The following is a 23,675-nucleotide window of genomic DNA, read 5'->3' on the forward strand; positions in this document are numbered from 1 at the left end:
AACGCTACGCTGGCAAAAGTACACTTGCCAGCAGAATGTTCGTCGATATGGCAGTGCAGGTCTCCCAGCCAGTTTCCTTGCTAGTGCAGAGAGGAATCCCAGGACATCATCTCTGTCAAATGCCCCTCACCTTTTCAATCCGATCAACATCACTGACGGTAGAGTTTTGCTTTTGGCATGTTTTCTATTGCAGAAAATTAAACCCACCTGGGACATTATATTAATGAAATGTGGCCCAAAGCAGGGGGAAAGACTGGAAATTGAGGCAATATCTTGATTCTCGTTTAAAATGAGAACACCAGTGAGCTGCACCGGTGCTGTAGTTGAGCGCTTCTGATTGTGCTGGCACTGAGGGCTGTCTCTGTTGAGCTCCATGCAGGACCTAGCTCCTACATTATTTTAGGTAAGCTGGAAGCACACAGAGTACAGTGGAATACTGCCATATTCTCACAAAAAAAGTCAAGGTTTTCCAAATGCTGCAAACATCCATATGGGAAAGAAATAAAGCATATTTCTAGTGCACTGGAGTTTTTCCTCTGAGCAGAGACTGTTCTTTGGTAAATTACTCTTTTCGCAGCTGATTATAAGCATTACATTTTTAAGACTACCAAAGCAGTGATGCAAAATGTGGGTTCAAAAAAATGTGGAGGATAGCTCACACACTCCTCGTACCTGAGATGTGTCAGGTTTAAATGTAAAGGCTGACAGGCAAACACTTGACTCTTGAATTGCACCCTTTATGCTCAGCTAGGGAAGGATAAAGGCAATATGGCATGACTCAGTTGGTCCATCACCCTGGTGGAAAAGTTGCATGGCTATTCAACCAGCTGAGTGTTTATTACTTACAGATAATTCAGGCTGTTCACAGGGGTGAATTATTCATAGTTTTCACACTGTACAGATCATTCAAATGAACAGTTTCTAGCAGGTAGCAAATTCAGTGATGTCTTTTTAAAGCAAGTAATTTTGACTTAACTATCCGATCAAATATGGTAATGCTATACTGAGGTTTCAGTTTGGTTCATGATTTGTTTTATGGCTTCATGAGACTTTTTATGATATTTACCGCTGCTTCCAGAATCATATTTCAGATCTGGTACACGCTATCACCTTCCTAGGGATGAAGCTATGGGGTGGGTGGGGTACGGACACTAACGTGGCAGGTTTACTGGCTTTGCAAAATACCATGGCACTCCTATATAAAGATGATCATGGGGAGAAGGTAGAAGTGTTTCTGTTTAATAAGGACAAGGGATTGTCTGTGGTTGCCATGAGTTACTAGGTTTTGCAGAGGGATGCTGAACTGGAAGGACTATGAGATGCTGGGAGAGGTGAGATGCTAGAGATGTCAAGCAGTGGTGAAGACAGTAAGAGCCCTGGAGGAGATGGTGTTTACTGACTCTACTGCAAAGCAGCTAATGTATTGCCAGCACCCGCTGGGATCCTACTGCATTCCAATCTGTAGGAAGAGGCAGGCAGAGAAGCCTGGACTCAGCAGAGAGATTTCCCCTGATGTGTCACGCAGTCACCCTCAGCAATGACCTTAATGCTTTTTCGTTATGTGGCTTAGCCAACTAAATCTGAACAGGGCCACGTGATGACAAGAAGTGTCATGAGAGCCTGTTGAAGAGCATCTATGGTCAGGTGCTCTTGACAGTTCAAGACCCATTCTTAAGTTGATGAATTTACTTTTCTTGTCAAGAAAATTTAGTTTCTGGGCTAGGGCAGGATCAGCAGTAGAAGGATCCCATTGAGAACTGAAAACAAAGAGAAATTGGTATTCATCTCAATACTTTACGTTGTTTGGGTTTTTTTGTGACTATCAACAGAGAAATAGGGGGAGATTTAAATAATGCGATGCTTAGAAACTATAAATTTTTGGGGGAACCTAAACTGACATTTAAGGGAACTAAAGCAAATTCTGAAAAAGCCTGGGGGTCTCGGTAGCCCGTGAGTTGGACATGAGTCAGCAGCGTGCCTTGGCAGCAAAGATAGTCAACACCATCCTGGGCTGTGTTAACATGAGTGTAGCCTCATCCCTGGAGGTCAAGGGAGGTGATTATTGCCTCCTACTCAGCACAGTTCTGGACAGACACACACAACACAGGAAGGGCGTTGATAAACTGGAGTTAAGTTCAACAAAAGGCCATTAACCTCACAAGGGGCTGGACCACATGCTCCACTACAGGGAGGGAACTGCGCTTGTTCAGCCTGAGAAGGCTTCGGGGGGACCCAACAGCAGCCTTACGCTACCCCAAGGAGGTTATCAAGAGAATGGAGCTGGCTCTTCACAGTGGTGCATTGTGGAAGGGTGAAAAACAGCAGACAAAAACAGAAACAAAAGTAGTAGTTCAGAGTAGGTGCCAGCGTTTTCCTAAGGACAGTGGAGCGGGATGCCCAGGCGGGTTGTGCAGTCTCTGTCCTTGGAGGTTTTCAAGCCCAGACAGCCCTGAGCAGCGCTGTCTGACCCCACAGCTGACCTTACTGAGCAGAGCATGGGACCAGAGACCTCCCAAGTTGCTTTCCAACCTGAATTATCCTTCAATCCATAGGATCCTGTGATCCTATGAAGACTTTTGTGGAACCTTAACTATGGTTTGCTTTTCCTAACCGTAACCTGCACACGCATTACTGCAAAAACCATGGTGTTCTTTACTGAAAGCCTGCTGCGTAGCACCTTCACTGTACCACGCTAGAGAATATGTGCCTGGTAATATAAAGGGATATCACTGAACATCTCTAAGGTCTTTGAAGATACCAAGAGCTGGGAAGACTTCAGAAAATAAGGCAGGGCACTTTGATCTTTTTGAAAATAAAAAACCTGAATAGACCTATTTTTTTATTTTTCAGGGGACATACAAAGCATTTCTTTCTCTGGCCTCTGAATAGAAGTGGAAACCTGCACTGAAATGCCCCAAATTCTCTGTTCTGCAAGCAGACAGCTGTCATGGTTATTTGCAGTGACATTCATTCATAGCGCGCACCCCATTTTCCCCCCCTCGAAGTGTTAGTGTTGTCCCTTACAGAGATCAGCACCTCCTAAAGCCCTGTTTCCCGTAAGCATATGATCCCTGAAACTTCCTTTTGCACTTTCTGAACCAGCAGGAGCAGCTGGCTCTGTCTCAGAGTGGCTGGGGCTGGCCAAGCTGAATGGCCAGCCTGGGCAACCATGGCCCTCCCGCAAGCTTTGCAGGATCCTGCGGCTCCAGCGCATGGACTAAAGCAAGTTCTCATCTCCTCCACAGCAGGCCCCGCAGTTGCCTTAGCTCTGACTTGACGCCGTGTTGCGTGCAGGATAAATGATTGCAGAATGAGTATTTTTGCCTGAACTAGCTCAAGCCTGGCTGCCTTTGCAAATGGTACTAATGAAGATGTGGTGAAACAGGCTTCAGCGCAAGCTCTCTGGGGCCTGGAGACCCTGGGAATGAATCTCAGGTGGTTACCCCACATTTGCTCATCTTTGCTAAGCTAGCTTAGGTGTATGCCTTTATATTGCAGTGACAGTTTAAGAAGGCCAGAGAAGGACAACCTGTCTCCATTGGCTCCCGCATATGTGGCAAACACTTGCTGTGATTCTGAGTTAATTACACACAAAAACTTCACGGAGCCAGATAGGTGTAATTTTTATTTCGTCTATTGCTGTAGTGACAGGGTGTCACAGATCAAGGGTGTCATCCGTGATGAGAGATGCTAGCAAACCTGCAGGAGTGTTGCACTTTTCTAGGCTATGCAGCAGGAAGGTTAGACGGTGTGTTCCTGATGGAGGAGATGGTTCCCATGATTCTGTGTGAGGAGTGAAACATCTGCTGGAAGCTTTCTGCAGGCTTATTGCCTGAGCTAAAGGAAAGGCTTCAACTAATTATTGTGGGATCTCAGAGATGGCTGTTGCTATTTTGAGGCTCTAGCACAATAATGTAGTTATTAGCTTGGTTTTATACCATTGCAGTCTCCTGGAGAGAGTATCACCCTTCAGTGAGTCGTAAACTTTAAGCAGCTAAGGAAATTCTTCTCAGGCTTGCTTGTTATCAGAGCAGGAAGATCTTAATATTGGCTAGAAGAAAGCTTTCTAAAAACTTGTTGTGTTAATGCCAAAGTTTGCAGGTACATGACCTACACTGGTTGTGTACCTCTTAGCAGGACAAGAAATTAAAAAAAAAAAATAAAGCAGCCTTCCAGTGGAGGTGCAGTTCCTCCTGTATTGTTGTAAGCCTGTAGCTGTCAGGCTTTTCTCATTGTCTTTTGTGGAAGGAACTTACAGATTTCCAGGGACTGAGTCATTCATTAGAAATAACTGATGGAGTGCACGTTTCCTCCTCCAGAATGAAGTTTCCCCATTGCTGTGTTGGTTAACCTTCTGATATGTCTTAAATTTCTGATGGAAGACCCTTAGCTCCTTGTAGACCCGCCCACAGGAACCGGAGGAATTCATGAGTATCAGCAATTAATATAATCAGTGTTCCTGTAGTATCTGTGAGCTGTTGAGGGGATGCTCAGCATGCCGGGCACTGTATGAACCAAGGACAAAAGCTCCACCTGCACTCAAGAGCTTAGGTCATTCCAGAAGGAATGCCTTCTTCCAGAGGCAGAAGAGCCACAGAAATCCAAACCCAAGAACAGAGGTAGCATGCGCAGGGGAAGCCAGACACTGTAGTCTGGCTTAGCGTTTCCCCTGTAAGGATCTCCAGTTATCCAGAGTGCAGAATTCAGCACAAAGAAAAATTTGATCAAGCAGACAGCTGACATATGAGCTTTAAACTACCACAAGCCTCAGCTGCCATATGCACAATGTACCCAGATGTCACCTGCTTCCCATCATTTTCTTTTTTCCACTCAGGTGGGTTAATGCAAAACCAAGGGAGACCGAGGAAATTTCCATCCAAGATTTCCTTGAATTCGGTTAATTTGATCAAGACGACCTGCTTCTCTTGGAGTAACAGAAATAGGCCGTTATTGTTTCACAGCCTAATGACAAATTCAAGCATAATGACAAATAATTTATAATTTATAATGACAAATGTCATTATAAACGTTGTTTCCAAATCTTGTTTGTGCCCACTTGGCTGCATTGAGACATGTTTTGTGGTGTTAGATTTTATTTGTTGCCTCTTTCACATATAAAAGGCCAAGAAGCTGTGAGTGGCAGAATGTCACCTGTGGAGCCTCTGATGTCTGTGCAGGATGAGATCAGTGCTCGCTCAGCTAGGGCACTATTTGGTTTCTCTCCTTTTCCTAAAGTTCGTTTTCACTGAACTTGTATTTCCATGTTCTTCATCCTTTTGACACATTCATTTTAAAAATCAACCAGTGGTTTCAGTGTTCTTAATTGCTTAAGCAGCATTTCCTTAACAAACCAGATGATGCAGGTGCAAGGAGTAGTGGGCTGAAAATCAAGAACTGGGCAGCACAGTGAAGCAGTAGATTAAACCAGAGTTTGCCAGCTACGTATACTGTGATTAAAAGTACCATGGGAGTCATGCAGGAGAACTTATTTCAGTTAACATCTAAGATGCTATAGCTTTCCCTACCTCCCTGCTCCCTCCATAATTTGTTCTCTTAGTAAACATCAAAGACACTGTTTTGGTTTAATCCCAGCCAGCAACTGAGCCCCACACAGCCGCTTGCTTGCTTCCCTCCCCCCTGTGGGATGGGGGAGAGAATCAGAAGAGTAAACGTGAGAACACTCGTAGGTTGAGGTAAGAGTAGTTTAATAATTGAAATAAAATATAATAATAATAAATTGTAATGAAAAGGAAAATAACAAAAGAGAGAAATAGCACCCAAGAAAGAGGAGTGATGCAAATGAAAAGCAATTGCTCACCACCAACCGACTGATGCTCAGTCTGCCCCTGAGCAGTGGCCACCCAGCCAGCTTTCCCCTAGTTTATATACTGAGCATGACCTCATACGGTGTGGAATATCCCTTTGGCCGGTTTAGGTCAGCTGTCCTGGCTGCGCCCCCTCCCAGCTTCTTGTGTATCTCCAGCACTCTCAGTCGGTAGAGCCGGAGAAGCTGGAAAGTCCTTGACTTAGTCTAGGCACTACTTAGCAACAACTAAAACATCAGTGTGTTATCAACGTTATTCCCATCCTAAATCCAAAGCGCAGCACTGTACCAGCTACTAGGAAGAAAATTAACTCCGTCCCAGCTGAAACCAGGACAGACTCTTTTGGACCATAAGTTCTGATTTGTTCTATAATGCATATAACCACTTTTTTTTTTTTTTAAAGTATGATTTTAAACATGTTGTGAAGACTATTACACAGATTATAGATGTTATTGTTGGGAAGTTACCCTGAATTCTTCTCCTTGTCGTTTCATCATGGCTGTGCAGGAGGTGTCAGTACATTTCATCAAGAGAGCAGGCTTTCTGCACTCGTCTCGGTTGCCAGACACATTCATGTAGGACACAGATCTTTGGTATTACAGGAGAAGGTCACTTGGCTAACAGATCTGTTGGTCTAGAAAGTTGTAGGACAAGTTCTTTCTCTAGTCAGGTCATTTGGACTTACTCCACTGCTCTTGCTTTCTGGGCCCATGCAATGGCTTGCTGATAGGGAATGTTTTTGTTCACGTGCAGAGATTTACTGCTGTGGGTTGCTGAGCGCCAGGAAGAGTGACTGCACAGGCCTACCTCCATCCATGCTGAACAACCCTGAAACTCCCCAGTCCAGAGGACAGTACAGAATAAGAATGAAGGGAAACATGTCCTTGATCTGCTGGTACAATAAAGGACACTTCCGTTTTCTGACCAACGCCTATTCACCGGTTCAACAAGGTAAGCAATATTCCTGCTGCTCATCTGTGAAGTCCACGTGCTTTATGTGACAAGGCAAAATAGGTCACCTGAGTTTGATAATAAGCCTGAACAAAGAGCTTGATTGTAATAGAAACAGTATAAACTAGCAGTAATGATGACTTCCCTGTTGTGTCTTCCTACACCTTTTTTTCATTACAAAGATTAAAAGCCTACTGCTAATGCAGCCTCCTTTGCCTGAGCTGGTGGAGGCAGTATCCTTTTAGGTATAAAGGTTATATCTTTGCTGATGGTCAGGGAAGGGAAGAGGGTTGTTGTATAACGCTATACTAGCCCCATTTGCAAAGCATCTTGTTGGATTGCTGCTACAGAAAAATTAATAAAGGTCACGATGTACTTAGGACTCTGAGCAGATCCTACAATTAATTTATCTTATCCAGTAAAAACTTAGTCACAAACAAACGTCTTTTTGCCAGTGGTAATATATGATTAAGGCTTCCTGCTGTATGTTAAATTGATTTTAGCAGTTGATGAAAAGAAACCAAAGCAGATAACTTGGATAGCTCAAAGAGTTGCTAAGAGCTTCTTGATACTGAAATCTTTTCCTTTTTAAAGGATACAGATTGTTTTAAGAAGGTTTGGAAACTTCTATAAGATGAAATACAATTAGCTAACTCTTTGAAATTCGTCTGTCAATGAAAATGTTGCTTCAGTTTCTTTTCATTTTTATTATTCAGATTTATGTATAACTGCCTGAGACAAAAATTAATGACCTAAACCTTTAAATGTAAAGCCACCAATTCAGAGGCATCTTGTACACTCATGTTCTGAACCCCAAGTGACTCTCACATGTATACAGGCTGCAGAAGCGAAGTTAAGGCCTTGAATTACTGTATGGAAAGCTGAGAGATTGACTTAGTGTGTCGTTCAGTGCCTTGCCAGAGGCTCATTACCTTAGCAAAGCGTGGCTGATCCCAAGGGATTCTGCCAGGCACCGCCGCAGAGTTGAGGACTTGGTGACTCGGAGGGACGGGTGTCTGAGCACAAATGCTGAAAATAGGCACATGAAGGAAATATGACACTTTGGGGACCCTGCTGAAGCCAGTCCCTGTAGCACTGTTGCTCCCCATGAAGGGCATTCACCGTCAGAATTTGTGCTGTTTCCCTCGTGAACGTTGCTGGGTTCGGGTTATTCAGCTGCGGTTACTGGACAAGAGTTATCACTGCATGTCACTTGGTTTTTATAGGCTAGCAGAGAGCTTTTGGTTGCAACTCATAGATATTACTAGAAAAATACTCTGTGTAAATGTCAGTGATAACTGCCCTGTTAAAAGAGGGGGCAAAAGCAGATTCTGCGCTGACAGCATCCTTTACAAGCAGCACAGAGGTGTGAGCTGTTGTGCTTGTGATTGACCTTGGATCTAGTTTTGGCATAGATGGGGTTGTGGGCTGTGTGGGTGAGGTAGTTTAACATCCACCGATTAGAACCTGTGTATGTGATGGGCAAGACCTGCCCAACACATTGCTCGCCAAATGCTGGCTGGGACAGTTGACATAGTTCACGGTGAATCAGAGCAGAAAACAGAGACTGGCTTTTTAAAGAGTGGTGCTGGGGGGAAGAGAGTCTCTAGTGGAGAGCTGGGAACAGATGGAGACTCGGTAGGAAGGCAGGAGACCAGATTGCCTGCCTCTAATTTGGCATCTCTGAGGTCAGTGCACCATGCTAGTTTAAACCAACTTGAAGCTGGACCACCAAAGTCTCCTCTAAGGCATGTAAATATAGAGGAGGAAGAGGAGGAATCTATGCTCTTTGAGGCAAGCCTGTAGCACAGACCTGCTGAGCATGTGTCTTAGATGGGGGAGGAGGTAGGGACAAAGGGGAATAAAACCCATGCAGGGTAGTTGGACAGAGGCTGGTGCCAGTGGGGTTGCCTGACAGTGCATGGTACATGTTTGCAATTGGTTGAGCATAAATGTTGATGGAAGTGGAGGAGGAGGCCGTGAAGAGAAAGCCTTAAAAACAGAAGGCCAGATGGTCAGAGCAAAACATGGGATGAGAAAAGAGGTGGATGTAGCTAATAATGATCTGTTTATTGCAATTTAAAGGAAAGTCGAGAAGGTAAATCTTGCCTGTGCTCAGAGTGCAAATCCCACCCAAGCCGGAGGCACCAGGAGGGCAGTACACTTGTCAGAGCTGATCTATGAATACTATTCTTAGATGCAGCAGGTTATTTATTATGGATGTTTTGAACCAATGTGTCATAATACATCATCTCAGATACTAAAGGATGAGTCTTATTCCTTTAGTCTTGCAAAAATGTCCTGCTTATTCTGCTATCAAGTATGAAGTTTCTGCCTAGAACAAAATTCAGTGGGGGTTTTAATTTCCCTTAAGCTTTAACGTGAGTTCAATTTTTCCTTGTGCCTGTATTACTGAAGAACTGAGAGGCCAGAAGAGATTGGAAGCCCCAGAGAGTAAAAAGTTACCCTTACTCTAAAGTAGGTGATGTATGTGCTGGCCCAAACCTCCCCATGTGTGGGACAAGACTGCATTTTTGGTTTTCCACTGTAGATCTGGTGCCCACTTTTCCATCATCTCCATTACACTGTTAAAGAAATAACTACAGTCTTTTCTATTTTTCATATGAAGCAGGATGGAGCAGGCAGCAACCTCACTTGCTGCGCAGCAGGATGACCAGAATGACATCTTTAACAAAAGCTTGTTGAAACCAAGATCTTTTTGAGAAGTAGCTTCTTTCTGACAAGAGCTTTCAGAGCTGCTCTTCACCAACCAGCTCTACTTAAAAGTTAAATGGACAGTAGCTGAGGATAGAAAATAAAGCTTGGGCCCCATACGCAAGGACTAGAGAGCTGCAAGTGACATGTTGGCATCTCACAAGTGACTTGTGAGAAGATGGGAGATGATGTGGAGGCATCGCAATCATGTGAAGCAGCTGTTTAAGTCCCTGTGTGGTTCTTAGACCAGCAGGAGTTTCCTGAAAAAATCAGCTTGTGAGGTTGGCCCAGAACTGCAAAGTCTGGGGAAAGAAGCATAATGTTAAAAATACGTTGCAGCATGGGGAAGCTTAGGGTTTTAACTTTAAATTTCTGTGTGTCCTTTGTGAGACCACAGGGGTTTGTCTCCAAGTGTGGTGAGAGTGGGGATGGGGCCAGAGGGCTCTGGTGAGAAGACCTTGAACATCAGACCTTGTACAATGCTGATTGTCTGCAATTCTGATAAAGAATATAACAAATCTAAGTCCTGATAAAGAGCCATATAGCACTTGGAACATGCAGTTATGTTATGAAATCTCTGTGCTCACCAAGGTGGATGCAAGTGCTAGTATTATTGAGCCTCCATTTTAAAAAACAAACATGTTTCTAGTTCTTAGAGTCACGGATTGGCTTAGAGTAAGTGCTTGAGGAAACGAGCGTATGTATACCTTTGTGTTTCTGCTTGTTTCACTTGGGATGGTATTTCCCAAGCTTTGCTTGATGAGCATACAGCTTAAACCCCTTTTTTTTAAAAAAAACCAAGGGTTTTAAAAAAAAAACCAAACCCAAACCAAAAGCCAATGCCCGTCTGTGGTGTCAGCATCGCGGCCGGCAGCCGGCGTCCCTTCCAGCGTGCAGGCAAAGGCAGGCCATGGCTGCAGCGCAGGCAGTGTGTTCCCTGGAGTGCTGCCAGGGATGGGAACACAGCAATGCTGGGGGAGGACCAGGAGGGAAAATAGCTCATCGGATGTGCTGGTGAGTCAGCCAGCTTGGGACCGCTTGTCACAGGCTCTTGCAGCTAGGAACCGCCCCGCTCCAGCAGTTGTCTTCCCTGGAGAGGTGGCCTATGGCTATGAAACAAACCTAGGAAAGGCTATAAAAATAATGTGTGTATAAAGCTATGTATATTCGGAAAACAGAGGAATGTTACGTGGAATATAATAGAAAGTGAGAGGGAGTATATGGTACCCCCAGAGCTGCCGCTGCAATGCATTTTTTTTAAAGGATTGTGAGTACAAAGCAAATTGCAAAGGAAATATAAATCCTGCAAAGGAGGAGAGGGGGAAGGTAGAGAAGAGAGGATAGCAAGAGAAGAAAGAAGGGGATTTTTTTGTAAAACGCTGGCACCAGGAACATACTTACCCTTTCCTGACCTGCCCAGGATGGCAAATGATGTTGCAGCACTGACGCAGCAGGCAGGTGGTATATCCTTCCTTTTTACCTCATGCTGGCCAGATTGTTGTAGGATTCATTAAAACGATCAAAAAAAGCACTTTAATAAGTACATGAATGTAATGAAGGATTTATTTATTTGACTGGTTTTTTTCCCCTCCCCTTGGGCTGCATTTACATGCAGCTTGAGGGGGCACAGCTGAAAGGAGAGTTATTGAACAATTTAGAGGTGATATCATTTTGGACTCTTGAGAAATCAGACTTTAAAGACCCCAGATAAATTGCTGCATGGCTCAGCTGTAACATGACATGTAGTCTGTGTCATAAGTCTTGCTTCAAAATAGAGCCTGCCAGCTAGGACAGCAGAGGGGGCTTGACAGAGATAATGGATGGAATGAGACTTCCAGCTGAAGGAATGAAATGGTGAAGTCTGTAATCAAAACGTGAGGAGCATTTTAGGGATGATTGTAAAACAGTTGGCAGAGGAAGACAATGAGAGTTTGAAGGCTTGAGAAATGAGAAAGCCTAGTCTTGTACCTCTACTGAAACAATGCTGAGAAAGGATGCAACCGAGCCTGTGCTTCTCTAGACCCGGAGAAAAATAGTGTTGTGCCTCAGGAAGAGCAGGGATCCTCACCAGACCTCTCTTCACAGAGCAAGAGATGATCCGTTCCCTGGAGAGCTGACCATCAAACCCTGTGGGGACATAAAGCCAAAAGCTAGGGAACAGACTCCTTGAGAAAGTACTACAGGTTTGTTTTACTTACCCTTCCCTCCGACAAGCAGCTTCCCCCACATCAGGAAAACACAGAGGAAGAATAAAACAGAAGAGTTAGGGGAGTTTCCTGGCAGAGTGTTGGACTCATAAACACTGCTGTAGTGCTGGAGGAGGCCAGGTCAAAGATGTACCGTGTGAGGGAATGGGGCCCGTTCTTGGAGTAGCCTGCTCTAGGCACCACACCGTTGTCTATGCAGAGTGGTTAGCAGGCAGCTGCAGAGGACTCATCACCTTACCTCAGAGTTCTGCAGTAGGCAGGATAATCATCCCCCACGATGAGCTGAATTACCTAGCCAGCTGACTGTGCAGGGCAGGGAACATCACTCACAGGGAGAGGAAGGTGTGCTTAGCTCCACTGAGCAACCTAAGCGTTCGTCTGAGCAGTGAAATGAATCAGGCTGCTTCTCATTTCAAAGGTAGTCTGGTTGTGGCTCCTTCAACTCACCCACCAGCATCACCTCTATCTTGACTGGGTTTAGCCAGTTGGCTCCTTCTTACTATATTTTCTCTTCTTTGTCAATTAGCACCCAGTGGAGTGGAGGTACTGTTGCTCTCGGCCCCCGTGGGTGGAGATAAGCAAAGGATTTAATTTCAGAGGACTCATCTGGGACCTTCAGAACTCAAAGCATAAAATACCAAGTCACAGCTCTAGAGGTGACAACTCATTGTGAACCAACAGAAGAGACTAATACGCTGTCTGTAGGGGCCTGCTGTGGGTCTATGGCAATGTGTGGTTTTTTCCTGAACATATGGTAAAAACATTTGTCTAACACCTTTTCCTTTCCAACTGAAAAATGATCCCTCTTCTTCCCCTTCAACTCACTTCATGTACTACCAATGGGGGAAAAAAATCAAATTAGCATCTCTGTTACAGATAACTTCCCAGTTTTAGGGCAGAAACTGTCAATAAGGTTTATTTTATAATAAACCGTTTATAGAAACCGTATCTCTTAATTGCTAGACCTATCATGTGAATTTAAAACTGTTATGTTTCTAATTGATGCAGGAGTTATAATTAAGAGAAAAAGCGGAGAAATTCCATGCCCGTTGGCGGTTGAAGCATTTGCTGCTCACCTTAGCTATATCTGCAAATACGATGACAAATACAGCAAGTAAGTAAGAATATGTGTGTGTGCGCACTTCTCTCTCTCTGTGTGTGTGTGTGTGTTCTTTGTTGCTGCAGCATTTGAGTTCTCCATGTTGAGCTGCAGCTGGGGGCCCAATCCTGCTTTCACAGAATTAATCTCTGACAAAACTCCTGTTTCAGTCAGAGATCAGGAGCGGGCTCTGCACAAGGGCAAGAGCTGCACTGCTAGTGCTGTTTTGGCTCTATCTACCCATCCCCAGTCAAAAACAAAAATTGAGACTTGTGTTCTTAGCGTCTTGTAAATGACTTTTAAGAAGTGTTGGGAAGATGAGCCATCAGGCTGATGCTCTTGGGGTCATCAGATCGAAGGCTATATAGAGAATTCAACAAGCGTCTACCAACCCCACAAGGCTCTCAAGCTAGCTCAGCTCTCCACCCCTATCAGCAGATGGTGTTTAGGTGATTATCTGTCCCAGTGATATATATGTCACCTGGAGTCAGAAGAAAAGGCCGTTCAGTTGTTGATGTAAAGCTAATCTAGATGATCTGGGAAAGCAGAGTGTAGATCTTTTGGCTCCTGAATTCCAGTGGGGGTCCTCAGTATTAGCTCTTAATGTAGCAGGGAGGAACAGTAAATGAGTAAGAAAAACAGTGGTGAGGCTTGGCTGTGGGAAAAATGATGAGGTGCAGAAGATTTCGAGAACTAAAAGCTGAGGAGAGAGAAAAAGCAGCAGGGATTTTTCCAAGCCAGTTCTGGGCAAGGCAGCAAGAATTCAGTAGAAGAAATGAAAGAGGTGGTTGCTGGAGACTGATGTTGGGATCTGATCTGAGGAAATCAATAGGAAAAAGAGGCGAGGCAGTAGATACAAATGGTTACTGAAAAAAAGATGAAAGTAGGAAAGTGGGAAATCTTATAGAATCATAGAATAGTTTGGGTTGGAAGGGACCTTAAAGATCATATAGTTCCAAATCCCCTGCAAGGGGAGGGACACCTTCCACTAGACCGAGTTGCTCAAAGCCTCATCTAACCTGGCCTTGAACAATTCCAGGGGTGGGGCATCCACATCTTCTCTGGGCAACCTGTTTAGTGCCTCACCACACTCATAGTGAAGAATTTCCTCCTTATATCTAACCTAACTCTACCTTCTTTCAGTTTAATGCCATTACCCCTTGTCCTATCACTCCATGTCCTTATAAAAAGTCCCTCTCCACGTTTCTTGTAGGCCCCCTTCAGGCACTGGAAGGCTGCTATAAGGTCTCCCAGGAGCCTTCTCTTCTCCAGGCTGAACAACCCCAACTCTCTCAGCCTGTCCTCATAGGAGAGGTGCTCCGGCCCTCTCGTCATCTTCATGACCCTCCTCTGGACTTGATCCAACAAGCCCACGTCCTTCTTATGTTGGGGCCCCCAGAGGTGGATGCAGTACGCCAGGTGGGGTCTCACCAGAGCGGAGCAGAGGGGCAGAATCACCTCCCTCAGCCTGCTGGCCATGCTTCTTTTGATGCAGCCCAGGGCACGGTTGGCTTTCTGGGCTGTGAGTGCACATTGACAGGCAATGCTGAGCTTCTCATCAACCAACACCCCCCCAGTCCTTCCCAGGGCTGCTCTCAGTCCATTCTCCGCCCAGCCTGTGTTTGTGCTTGGGATTGCCCTGACCCAGAGCCACGGCCTTGCACTTGGCCTTGTTGAACTTCACAAGGTTTACACAGGCCCACCTCTCAAGCCTGTCAAGGTTCCTCTGGTTGTCATCCCATCCCTCCAGTGTGTCAACCACACCACATAGCTTGGTGTCATCGGCAAGCTTGCTGAAGGGTGCGCTCAGTCCTGCTGCCCATGCCACCAACAAAGACGTTAAACAGCGCCGGAGACTCAAGAGCGAATATTCCAGCAGTCCTAGAATTAGTCAGAACCTAAATATAAGGATGTCAGTCCTTTCTAGTTCTGCCTTATGAAGAGGTGCTCCACATACCGGCGCTGCACGCTCTGTCTACCCCCACATCCTTCCCACCTACTGTTGACAGCAGCAGAGATCATTCTTTGCTCGCAATAGGGATAAACAGGAGAAGCATCAGCAGCCTTCCCTAAACTATAACGTAATGTGCCTGAGGCTTTTTTTTTAGTTACAAATTGAAGGGATTCAGACTCACGGCTCCCATCATGTGGATGTTTGTCACGGGTAAGCTAGAGGAGCCTGTATTGGAACCCTTACATATCTGGGGTGGTACAGAGGTGAGGGTGTTGCTGAGGTTTTGCTTCTGAGAGCAAGGAAGTCTCTTATTTTAGACATTGCTAGAAATTTCCAAACTTGGGCAACTTAACAGTAAATGGCTGTCAAATACATTATGGAAAATTTAAGATGATACTTGCACTAGGTATTAAGTCTGCTTCCCCTTTGGGACTGCAGAACCTTTGTCTGGGGTTATTTCTTGATCCCAGCTGCAAGTGTTTGGCTGAACAGTGCTTTTCCCTCCCCTTCTCTCTTGGCTTTTTAGGTATTTCATTTCTCACAAACCAAACAAGACCTGGCAACAAGTATTCTGGTTTGCCATCAGCATCGCTATAAACAATGCCTACATCCTCTACAAAATGTCAGAGGCCTACCACGTGACGAGGTATAGCCGCGCACAGTTTGGTGAAAGACTTGTAAAGGAGCTCCTGGGCTTGGAAGACACCTCACCCTCCCATTGATGCATTGTTCTTGGTGGCGTAGGCGGGGGTGGAGGGTAAGCAGAAGAAGAAGATACCACACCTGGAACGGCAAAGCAAGGAACTTGTGATACCACCAGTGCTGTCCTTATCCAAAAATGCCAAGTGATGCCACTAGAGAGGTGGAAACTTTATTCCTAGTAGCAGCTGGAGGTAAACATGGCCTGCAGACAGTGCCGCTGGAAAAGCTGACGCAAAATTGCATATGTGAATGCCCTGTGGGAATCTGTACGCCAGAAACAGACTTAAATTAGTCATCATCTCAATACTATTCGTTGAGCAGGGTCATCTTGTAAAGTTCCTCTTGGGGTAAGAGCTTGTCGTAAGCTGACACAGCTCAGCAGTCCTAGGCAGGCGTTACAGAAAAGGCTGTACCTTACTGGGAGTTATTCAGTTCTGGGACGAGCCATGTAAGCCTGCGCCATGGGCTGTGCTGAGAGTGCCTGCCATCCCGTAAAGCATCGCTGCTGTCCTCCCAGAATGAAGCAGTTCAGATACACAAACACCGAAGCAAGCGTATTGAGAAAACCTTCGCAGGCAGCCAGGAGCTGAGGTCCAGTAAAGACTTTTTCTTTCTGCCTTTTTTTTTTTTCCCCTTTGTTTTCATTAATGTAATGTAAGGCAATTTGATCCCAGTTAGAACACAGCAAAATTAGGAGAAACCAAATATATTAGTGAATTTAAAACAGAAATAAATTACGTTGATTTTCTTTCTTAACCAGGATGAAACATTTTATACACAAATACACACTGAGTAATACTGGAAGCATTAACAGTGAGTAAACCAGTAATAATACTGCCTCGCATCTTAACTGCCACGGTCAGTGTACAGGTGAGAAATCAGTATAACAATTATCTTTTTTCTTGATTTCAACTGTATCTTAAATGTTGCTTAAAAATCTAATGTAATGGACTGTTAAGTTTTTAGGAACAACAATTTCTTTCTTTTCCTTTTGTATCTGTCAAGACTTTTTTGGTCCATTTTAGAATTTCATTTGGCACACAGTTGTCAGGAGAAAAATAAGTCACTAATAGCAGCATGTTTCCCATTATCACTGCGGGGTGTTCTGTAGGAATTCTTCTTGTTCGAATTCAGGGCTTGTCACAGTAGTTGTAATTAAGCAGATTAAATGTTTAGCAAAATAACGTAGCATTGTGTTTTACAAAAAGAAGGAAGTCCATCTGCAACCAGACCTTAAACCTCACTCAAACAGAGCAAGCCCAAAGAGTTCTGCTCTGATGACCACTGTAGAGGACAAGCATCGTCGTGAGCTGGTGCCCATGGCTGAAATGCCACGTTTTGGTGCTGGTGGAACCTGAAGGTTTGGAAAACTGCCGAGAGAGAGGTATGACTGAAACGGGAGAACTGCTACTCAGATGAAATACGACCCTGCCCTCTACACATTATTGATTTCAGTCCACAACTCAATCAGCAAAAAAATACGTATTCTAAAGTTTAGTAGTGATGGACACAAACAGAATTGCATCAACTTACAGGACAGAAACCATGTTGCTTAGAGGACCAGCTGCTTTTAGGTTCCCAAGCCTGAAAAGTTTTCCTGAAGCATGACTTGGGTTTATTCAAGAGGAATGGAGTGAGTGAGTGATCAATCAGCGTACACCTCACCAGGTTGTACGTATCTACCTGGCAAGAGGCAATAGAGGGTAACCAACATGAATTAGAGAACTCCCCAGATGTCATTGTTTTGTGATGTGCAGGTGTATAGCATGTAAGTCATAACAGAGGAAGAATCTAGCAGGGGTTAGTAAATGACTGACTAGCCCGAAGAGCATCCTTGCACTGACATCGTTCTATTTCCACCAAAGCCGCCTTCTTTTCTTTTTTTTTTTTTTGAGTAGACTTAGAGGCAGATCTCACCCGGTTGCAGGGAGAGTAAGGGGATGGCCAACTCCATGGTGGTTCTGCTTGCAATACAGCCTGCAGGCTGTCCCACACGTCCTGCTCTGCCTGCCAGCTAGCTGCCCAATGTACCGCCGTGGGTTTCCTAAGCATCCCTTTTCACTTAGTGCACAAGGTCTCCACTTAGGAAATGCCTGAGAAAGGACAAAACCTTGCACATTGAGGCCTTCCTAGTCTTAGAAGGAAGGCGGGGATTTGTACCACTCTAGTCCTTGGCAGTGCCAAGCTCCGTAGGAGCCCGAGGCTGAGTTCAAAACTTGTCCCTGCAGAGAACTGAGACCGCCCCTCTTCAGACTGAGTGTGTGCGGGAGCTTGTTCTTGCTAGTTTTCGAAGTATTCAGAAGGGGAGAGGAGCTGGCATGAAAAGCAAATGTTCAGCAATATAAGCCCATGGGTTCCATATTTGTTTTTTAGGAAACTCCACAGAGGTACCTGAAGGCAAATGGTGTTCTCAGTATTAGCTCCCCGTGTCAGACAATGCCAGGCTGATAAATTTATGTGGCTGGAACTTTGCAGCTTGAATGAACAGTAGCTCCTGTGGGGTCCAGCTTCCGTGCATGCATTCCCCGGCAATGCCAGAGCATTTGCAAGATGCACATGCCCCCAGCAGACATGAAGAGGTTTGCAGGACCTCCTAGGAGCCACTTGGCACTTCTGAGGAGCGAGTACAGCACTCTCCAGCTATGTCATCGCCCCCTGAGATGGATCTGGAGCCCGTGGCCAATTGTTACATTACTATATATGCTTAAAGGCTTGGATCTAGGCCATCTTGCACAGAAAAATGCCGCCTTTTTCTTTTTCAGGTGACAGTAGGTCCAAGGCCTTGCAATGTTTAATTTTCCACTAACATGTGCTGTTAGTTATGTGGATTACTTGAGCTAAAATCATGAGGTCCTAGCTTTTTGCCTCAGGGACTGAGTCCTGAGTAGTTTTCCCTAGAATTGGTGTTAACGGGGGATTACACAGTGGCTGACTCTTACAGGGAAGATGCTTTAGTCTCCTTTGTAAAGGAGAAAAATGAAGACAAAATTATAGCTTTGCAATGAATTTCATTTTCTTAGCCTTAACCATCCCTCATCATTTTGAACTGGTGCCCTAAACATGCACAAACATTCCATAAATAAGATATTTATATATATTTATATGTACAAAATGCCTGAATTCTGGCTTTTGAAGCCGAGAAGCGAAGTCACCAAAGCATAGTCTATAGCCACAGATTCCACCTCACCTTCTCCATTTATTGACTAGGAGTCGATAGGGTTGGGGAAAAGTTGGGGAAAATTAAGATTTCTTCTTGTTGAAAAAGCATCTTGCACTTTCTTTATGTTACTACAAATGAGGCAAAATAATTAAGGAAGAAACGGAATCATTTTGTAAATGGCAGAGGTTTGTTAACTGCAGCTCAGCTTCTGTAGCATTTCCTTTGCTGCAAACTGGCGGCCTCAGCTTTGGTTCCCCACCTGCCTGTAACGTTAAAGCTTCTCCCTAGTTAAAGGAACAAAAAGGGGTTAGTTTCAAAGTAGTGCGAGGACGGTAGTTATAGTGTGCGCGTGCGCATTAATTGAGCAACGGCTTGTGAAACTACGTAAGTTTGGGTTGTTTTGGGGTTGGTTTTTTTTTTGGTAGCTTTGAGACAATCTGGGTAAGAGATCTTAAAGCTCAGAAGTAGTTAAAATGCAGTGGAAATGCCAGCAGGGTGTCTCAGTTTTTCCCAGGAAAAAGAAAGTTTGAAGCTAAAGTACACAAGGGAGCAGAAGGGCTCATTTCTTTCCTGCTGCGTTGAATTTTCATTCACACATACTTCTGAAAAGTGAAAATGACCCATTTATGGCACGCAAACTCTCGTTTCAAAGAACTAAGACCATCAGCAAGACATACTGACCACCTTCTACGCACAGTTTGTCTTTCAAGAAATGTCTGTCCTGCCGCGATCCATTCTTGGAAAACATTTCCCAGCATCTAATATAACACTCCCTAGAGCTCAGAAGCCACTGTGAAATGGCTTCCACTGCGGTTGTCTCGGTTGAAAAATGTTTCAAGGGCTTGCAGAAACTCTGCTGCTTTTTACTTCATCCCATTCACGTACTTGACACCAGGGCACAATTTAAGGAAATCTCATCTCTGTTTTCCATTCCTATTCACTAGCCCCAGCCCTTCTGCATTTAACAGGTAGTCCAAGAATCCCAATTTATAGATGTTTCAGTGTCCCTAATAGGAACAACTCAGTTTTCTTCAGACACCTCCTAGAGAAAAATTAATTTAGCTGTTTCCAGACTGACGTTAAGGACAGCAACGCAAAACAGCGTTCCCATGTTTTTACCTTCAGCTATGCTTATGTGGCTTGCTTTTTTTTTTTTGGCTGAAGAGGTTTTTTACTTGTAACATTTATTTAGTAGCCTGTCTTGAGCTGGTGAGTAGTGCAAGAAGCCTCCAATAGCGCAGTCTTACATGTCTTAGTCCTGGAGCTGATTTAGTGACGAGGGGGGGGATTCTGCTGCACTGACAGTTCTGCACCTCTGCGCTACTTTCCACGCAAGGATTGAAAAGTGCTTCAACAACCTCACCCCTCATGAGACAGCATTAGCTCCTCAAACAGGAGCTTCCCCTTCCCCAGTCAGACACCGAGGCACAGCCCAGGTAAGCGGCTGATGAAACTGTAAAGTGGATTTTGTGCTCCCGCTGATTAAGTCCATGTTCTGCATTTTCAGTGACTTGGTTCTTGTTCAAATGCACGTTCCAAACTAGAAGTGAAAGCACGCAGAACATCGTCCCACCCTGAAGTAAGGGCTGTGGGACTTTGTCAGCACAGGTTCCTTGCTCCGTATAGACCGGTAGGAGTCAAAACCAAGCTGCACTGAAGGTAAGAGAAAACTGGATGAAACAGAGCAGCCCAGCCTGCGTAGAGGAGATACATGGAGAATCTGAAGCTCTGCTGTAGGCCAGTAATCAACGTGAGATTCAGACAAATAATTACTAAGACTGACTTGAGAAAAGTCACCGAGGCTTAGATGGAATATGAAGTCTTCCATCCATCTCTGTTGTGGAGTTTGCCATGGCGCTTGCTTGTTGCTAGGACTGGTGTGAGATTAGTTGTTTGTACGAGAGCTCATCTCAATCTGGTTGAGAAAAACGTTCAAGTGTCAAAGGGCTGTTAGCAACGTTTCACAAAGGCAAGGGACTCTAAGCCCAACACATGGATGTGTTTGGCCTGTTGTTAACTAGGATATTTTACACAGACAGATCCCGTCATCATCTGCTCAAATGCAGGCCTATCATCAGTGCTACTTGATATATATTCCTTCTTGTCATGGTTCTTCCCAAACCTACCTTTGTTTCCAGAGCATTATGAACTGGAAAAGCCCCCACGTCATCATCTCGCTGTTGGGGAGCAGTTGAGCATATCTGTGCTTTGTACAAAAAGGGTCTCTTCCTCTTCTTTCGAGAGACAGCTCTGTGTCTTCAGAAGTCTAGCCCTGGAGAAGTTCCCGGCCCTACGCTTTCCTTCGCTTCCCTCATTCCATGGATTTAGAGCACATCCAAATCATCCTGCAGGTTCTTGGTCAGTCTGGAAGGGGTGACAGCACAGAGTTGGCCTTTCAGTTCACTTCTATAGTGTTACTTTGCTGATCCTTTCTGCTATTTTGCAAAAACTCAGATGAAACAGGGTATTGTTTCTGAAGCCTATACAAACTGCAATCACTGTGAAGGTGTTGCCCGCTTTGCCCCATTAGTGCTGCCCCGTGAGGGTCGTATGGACCCAAAACAGGTATCAGCATCACCTCGCCCGCTGCTCCCATTGGAACGGCTGTAATATTCCTCAGCTGTGGATTGCTGTCAGAGAGGGGCCTTTGACATGGTCTGGGGGGGGGGGTGAGGGGGGTGGGTGTTTTTGGTGTTTATGGGGGTTTTTTTTAAACCCTTTAACTCTGATGGGTCTGGTGAACAGCTGTTTGTATCACAGAAAAGGCCTTAAGTGGTAAATCCCTTTTGTATCACTCTTCTGAAGTAATGAGTACTTGTATTAGATGTTCAGGTGGTCCACACAACGCTTAGTGCAAAAATCTTATCCGTGAAAACATCACTCTGCAAAAAAAACCACGTTCATTTGATGTAACTGCAACAACCCTTGAATGCGTGGGGGACCTGGATGAAGAACCTAGCGGGAAAGGACCATAGCACCGTCCTGCAGGGCCACGATGTGCAGGACCTGAGATAAATAAAGAGGGGAGAGATGAGTGCAGTCTGGGATCCAGGCTCCTTGGGCTGACTGCATAGCCGAGCTCCTCTCATCCCTGCTCCTGAGAGGGCTCCGGAGGGAGCCAGGTTTGGACTAGGGAAGGGAAGATGCCAGGCCCGTGCAGTTTGCTCGCAAGCCTGGCAGCTCTTCCTAAAATGAAGCAGCTGACAAATGCTTTCACTCTTCAAGTATTTACAGCACGCTCTGGATTTCAAGCAGAGCGTTTTGCCCTCTTTTTGCTAGTTATCAAAAGCCTAGACACTGAAAAGCAAAGCCGGGAACACTAGGTTCATCCATCCAGAACCCCACCCCACTTAGTGTCAAAGTAACTTTGTGGTCTTGTTCTCCAGTTAATCCGTGTCAAGGTGTATGCGAAACGTGACTGCTGAGCAATTCGCACCTCTCTGTGAAACGGAGTTACTCATTTGATGGAAAACAAATTGCAACCTGGGTTTTTCTTCTAGTTATAAGCCAAATCTTTGCCCGGCCTTTCGGTACTGAAATTAATAGTAACGTGACCCCACGATCTGGGGTGAGATTAGAGATAGCAAACCTCAGATTTATGCCAGCTGCTCCCGTATAGATGAGGCTAACCAGCACAGTCTGATACGAGGAGGAGTTTAAAGGGATCAGTAGGTTTGAGGAGGCGGCGGAAAGGTCAGGGGTTGGGCATGCGGAGGGAGAGGAGCCCGGTGATCCCTTCTAACTCTCATCTTTCCAGCATGTGTACCCGCCCCCCGCTGCCGTGGAATTAAAAAGAAAAGGCTGATGTTTAACACAACCAGTCTGCACAGCTGCTTTAGCAACACAGACCCTGCTTTAGCTGCATCGCTGGCCTCACTCCATGCCTGTCCTTGTACTCTACACGTTCAGTAGTCATCGACCGTGGGGTCGAAGCACGGCTGCATGTCAGCACAGCATGGAAGCGATAGCCCGAGGAAGCGCCGCTGTAGGAACAGGAACAATGGGGATTCTGGGAAGGGAATCTCCCCCTCTGTGTTTCGTTTTCATTTATTTTCAATATGTGCAACTTACATTCCATCAAATGCAGTGACGGTACCAAACGCAAGGACGGGCCCCGGCTGGCCGAGCGCTTGCAAGGTGACGCCATCGCCGGCGCTCGCTCCATCAGCGACTGCAGCTCTGTTGCAAAGTTCCATGTTCTATTAAAATTCTAAAAATTTATGTTGAAAATATAAATTCCAGAGGTAAAGCATACACTGCAATTGCTTTTTTTTTTCTTTTTTTCTTTTTTTTTTTTTTTTTTTAAAAAAAACTTCTCAGAGCAATTTTGTAACAGCCAAGTCTTTCAGGAAATGCAGGTGTGTGACCTCTTCCCGGTAAGAGATACACAGCTGTGTTTCCGCATGGGACAGGGAACTACTTTTTTGACACCAGTTTTGTTCTACACAAAGGCACGCTTGCAATAAATTTTTACAAGTTTTTGTACACCATGAGCTAAATTCTGAGTTCCAAAAAATGTGAAGTGTGGCAACAACAAAATGGATTTATAGTATCACTCTGATATCTTGTCATGTGATTTTATTTCTTCAACAAAGTTTGTTTACAATCAACAACTTTGAAATACAGTCAGATATATTACTGGGTGCTTTTCTGTCTCGTTCTTTCCTGGAGTAGGTGGGGAAGATGTTTGGTAATCCTCTGGGTGTGCGGGCAACAGGACATGGGGAAAATACTGCTGGATAAATTACAGGTTCTCACTCCAAGACCTGACATCTTTATCCAACCATTGAGTACAAAGGCATTTTGTTTAGGAAGAGCTGAGTTTAAAAAGCCTTTCAGTGCAGTGTGCACACAGGCATAGGCGTGGGACCGCTCTCCCCCCCCCCAGGCCCTCCCGACACCCACAAGCGATGCTTCCCAGCCACCCTTGGCAGGGAGGGGTGGACACAAGGACGCGGGCAGCCGTCGCCACCCTCAGATGCCTCCGCTGAACCATACCAGCCTTTTGCTGTTACCCCTCTCGACCCTTCCTTGCAGGGTGTGTCTGTGCCACCGGCGGTAC

General features: G+C 45.1%; 1 protein-coding gene across 1 annotated transcript in view; it reads left to right on the forward strand.

The window, feature by feature from the left end:
- Nucleotides 1–21,294, forward strand: part of PGBD5 (piggyBac transposable element derived 5) — a 74,405-nt gene extending 53,111 nt beyond the window's left edge. Inside the window, exons 5-7 of the mRNA XM_064445670.1 lie at nucleotides 6,579–6,776; nucleotides 12,707–12,812; nucleotides 15,278–21,294. Of these exons, the coding sequence (XP_064301740.1) occupies nucleotides 6,579–6,776; nucleotides 12,707–12,812; nucleotides 15,278–15,473 (500 nt within the window). The 3' untranslated portion in view covers nucleotides 15,474–21,294. The remainder of the gene's footprint in view (nucleotides 1–6,578; nucleotides 6,777–12,706; nucleotides 12,813–15,277) is intronic.
- The last annotated feature ends 2,381 nt before the right edge of the window (nucleotides 21,295–23,675 follow it).

The sequence above is a fragment of the Phalacrocorax carbo genome, chromosome 3 (assembly GCF_963921805.1).
Source record: "Phalacrocorax carbo chromosome 3, bPhaCar2.1, whole genome shotgun sequence".
Lineage (NCBI taxonomy): Eukaryota > Metazoa > Chordata > Aves > Suliformes > Phalacrocoracidae > Phalacrocorax > Phalacrocorax carbo.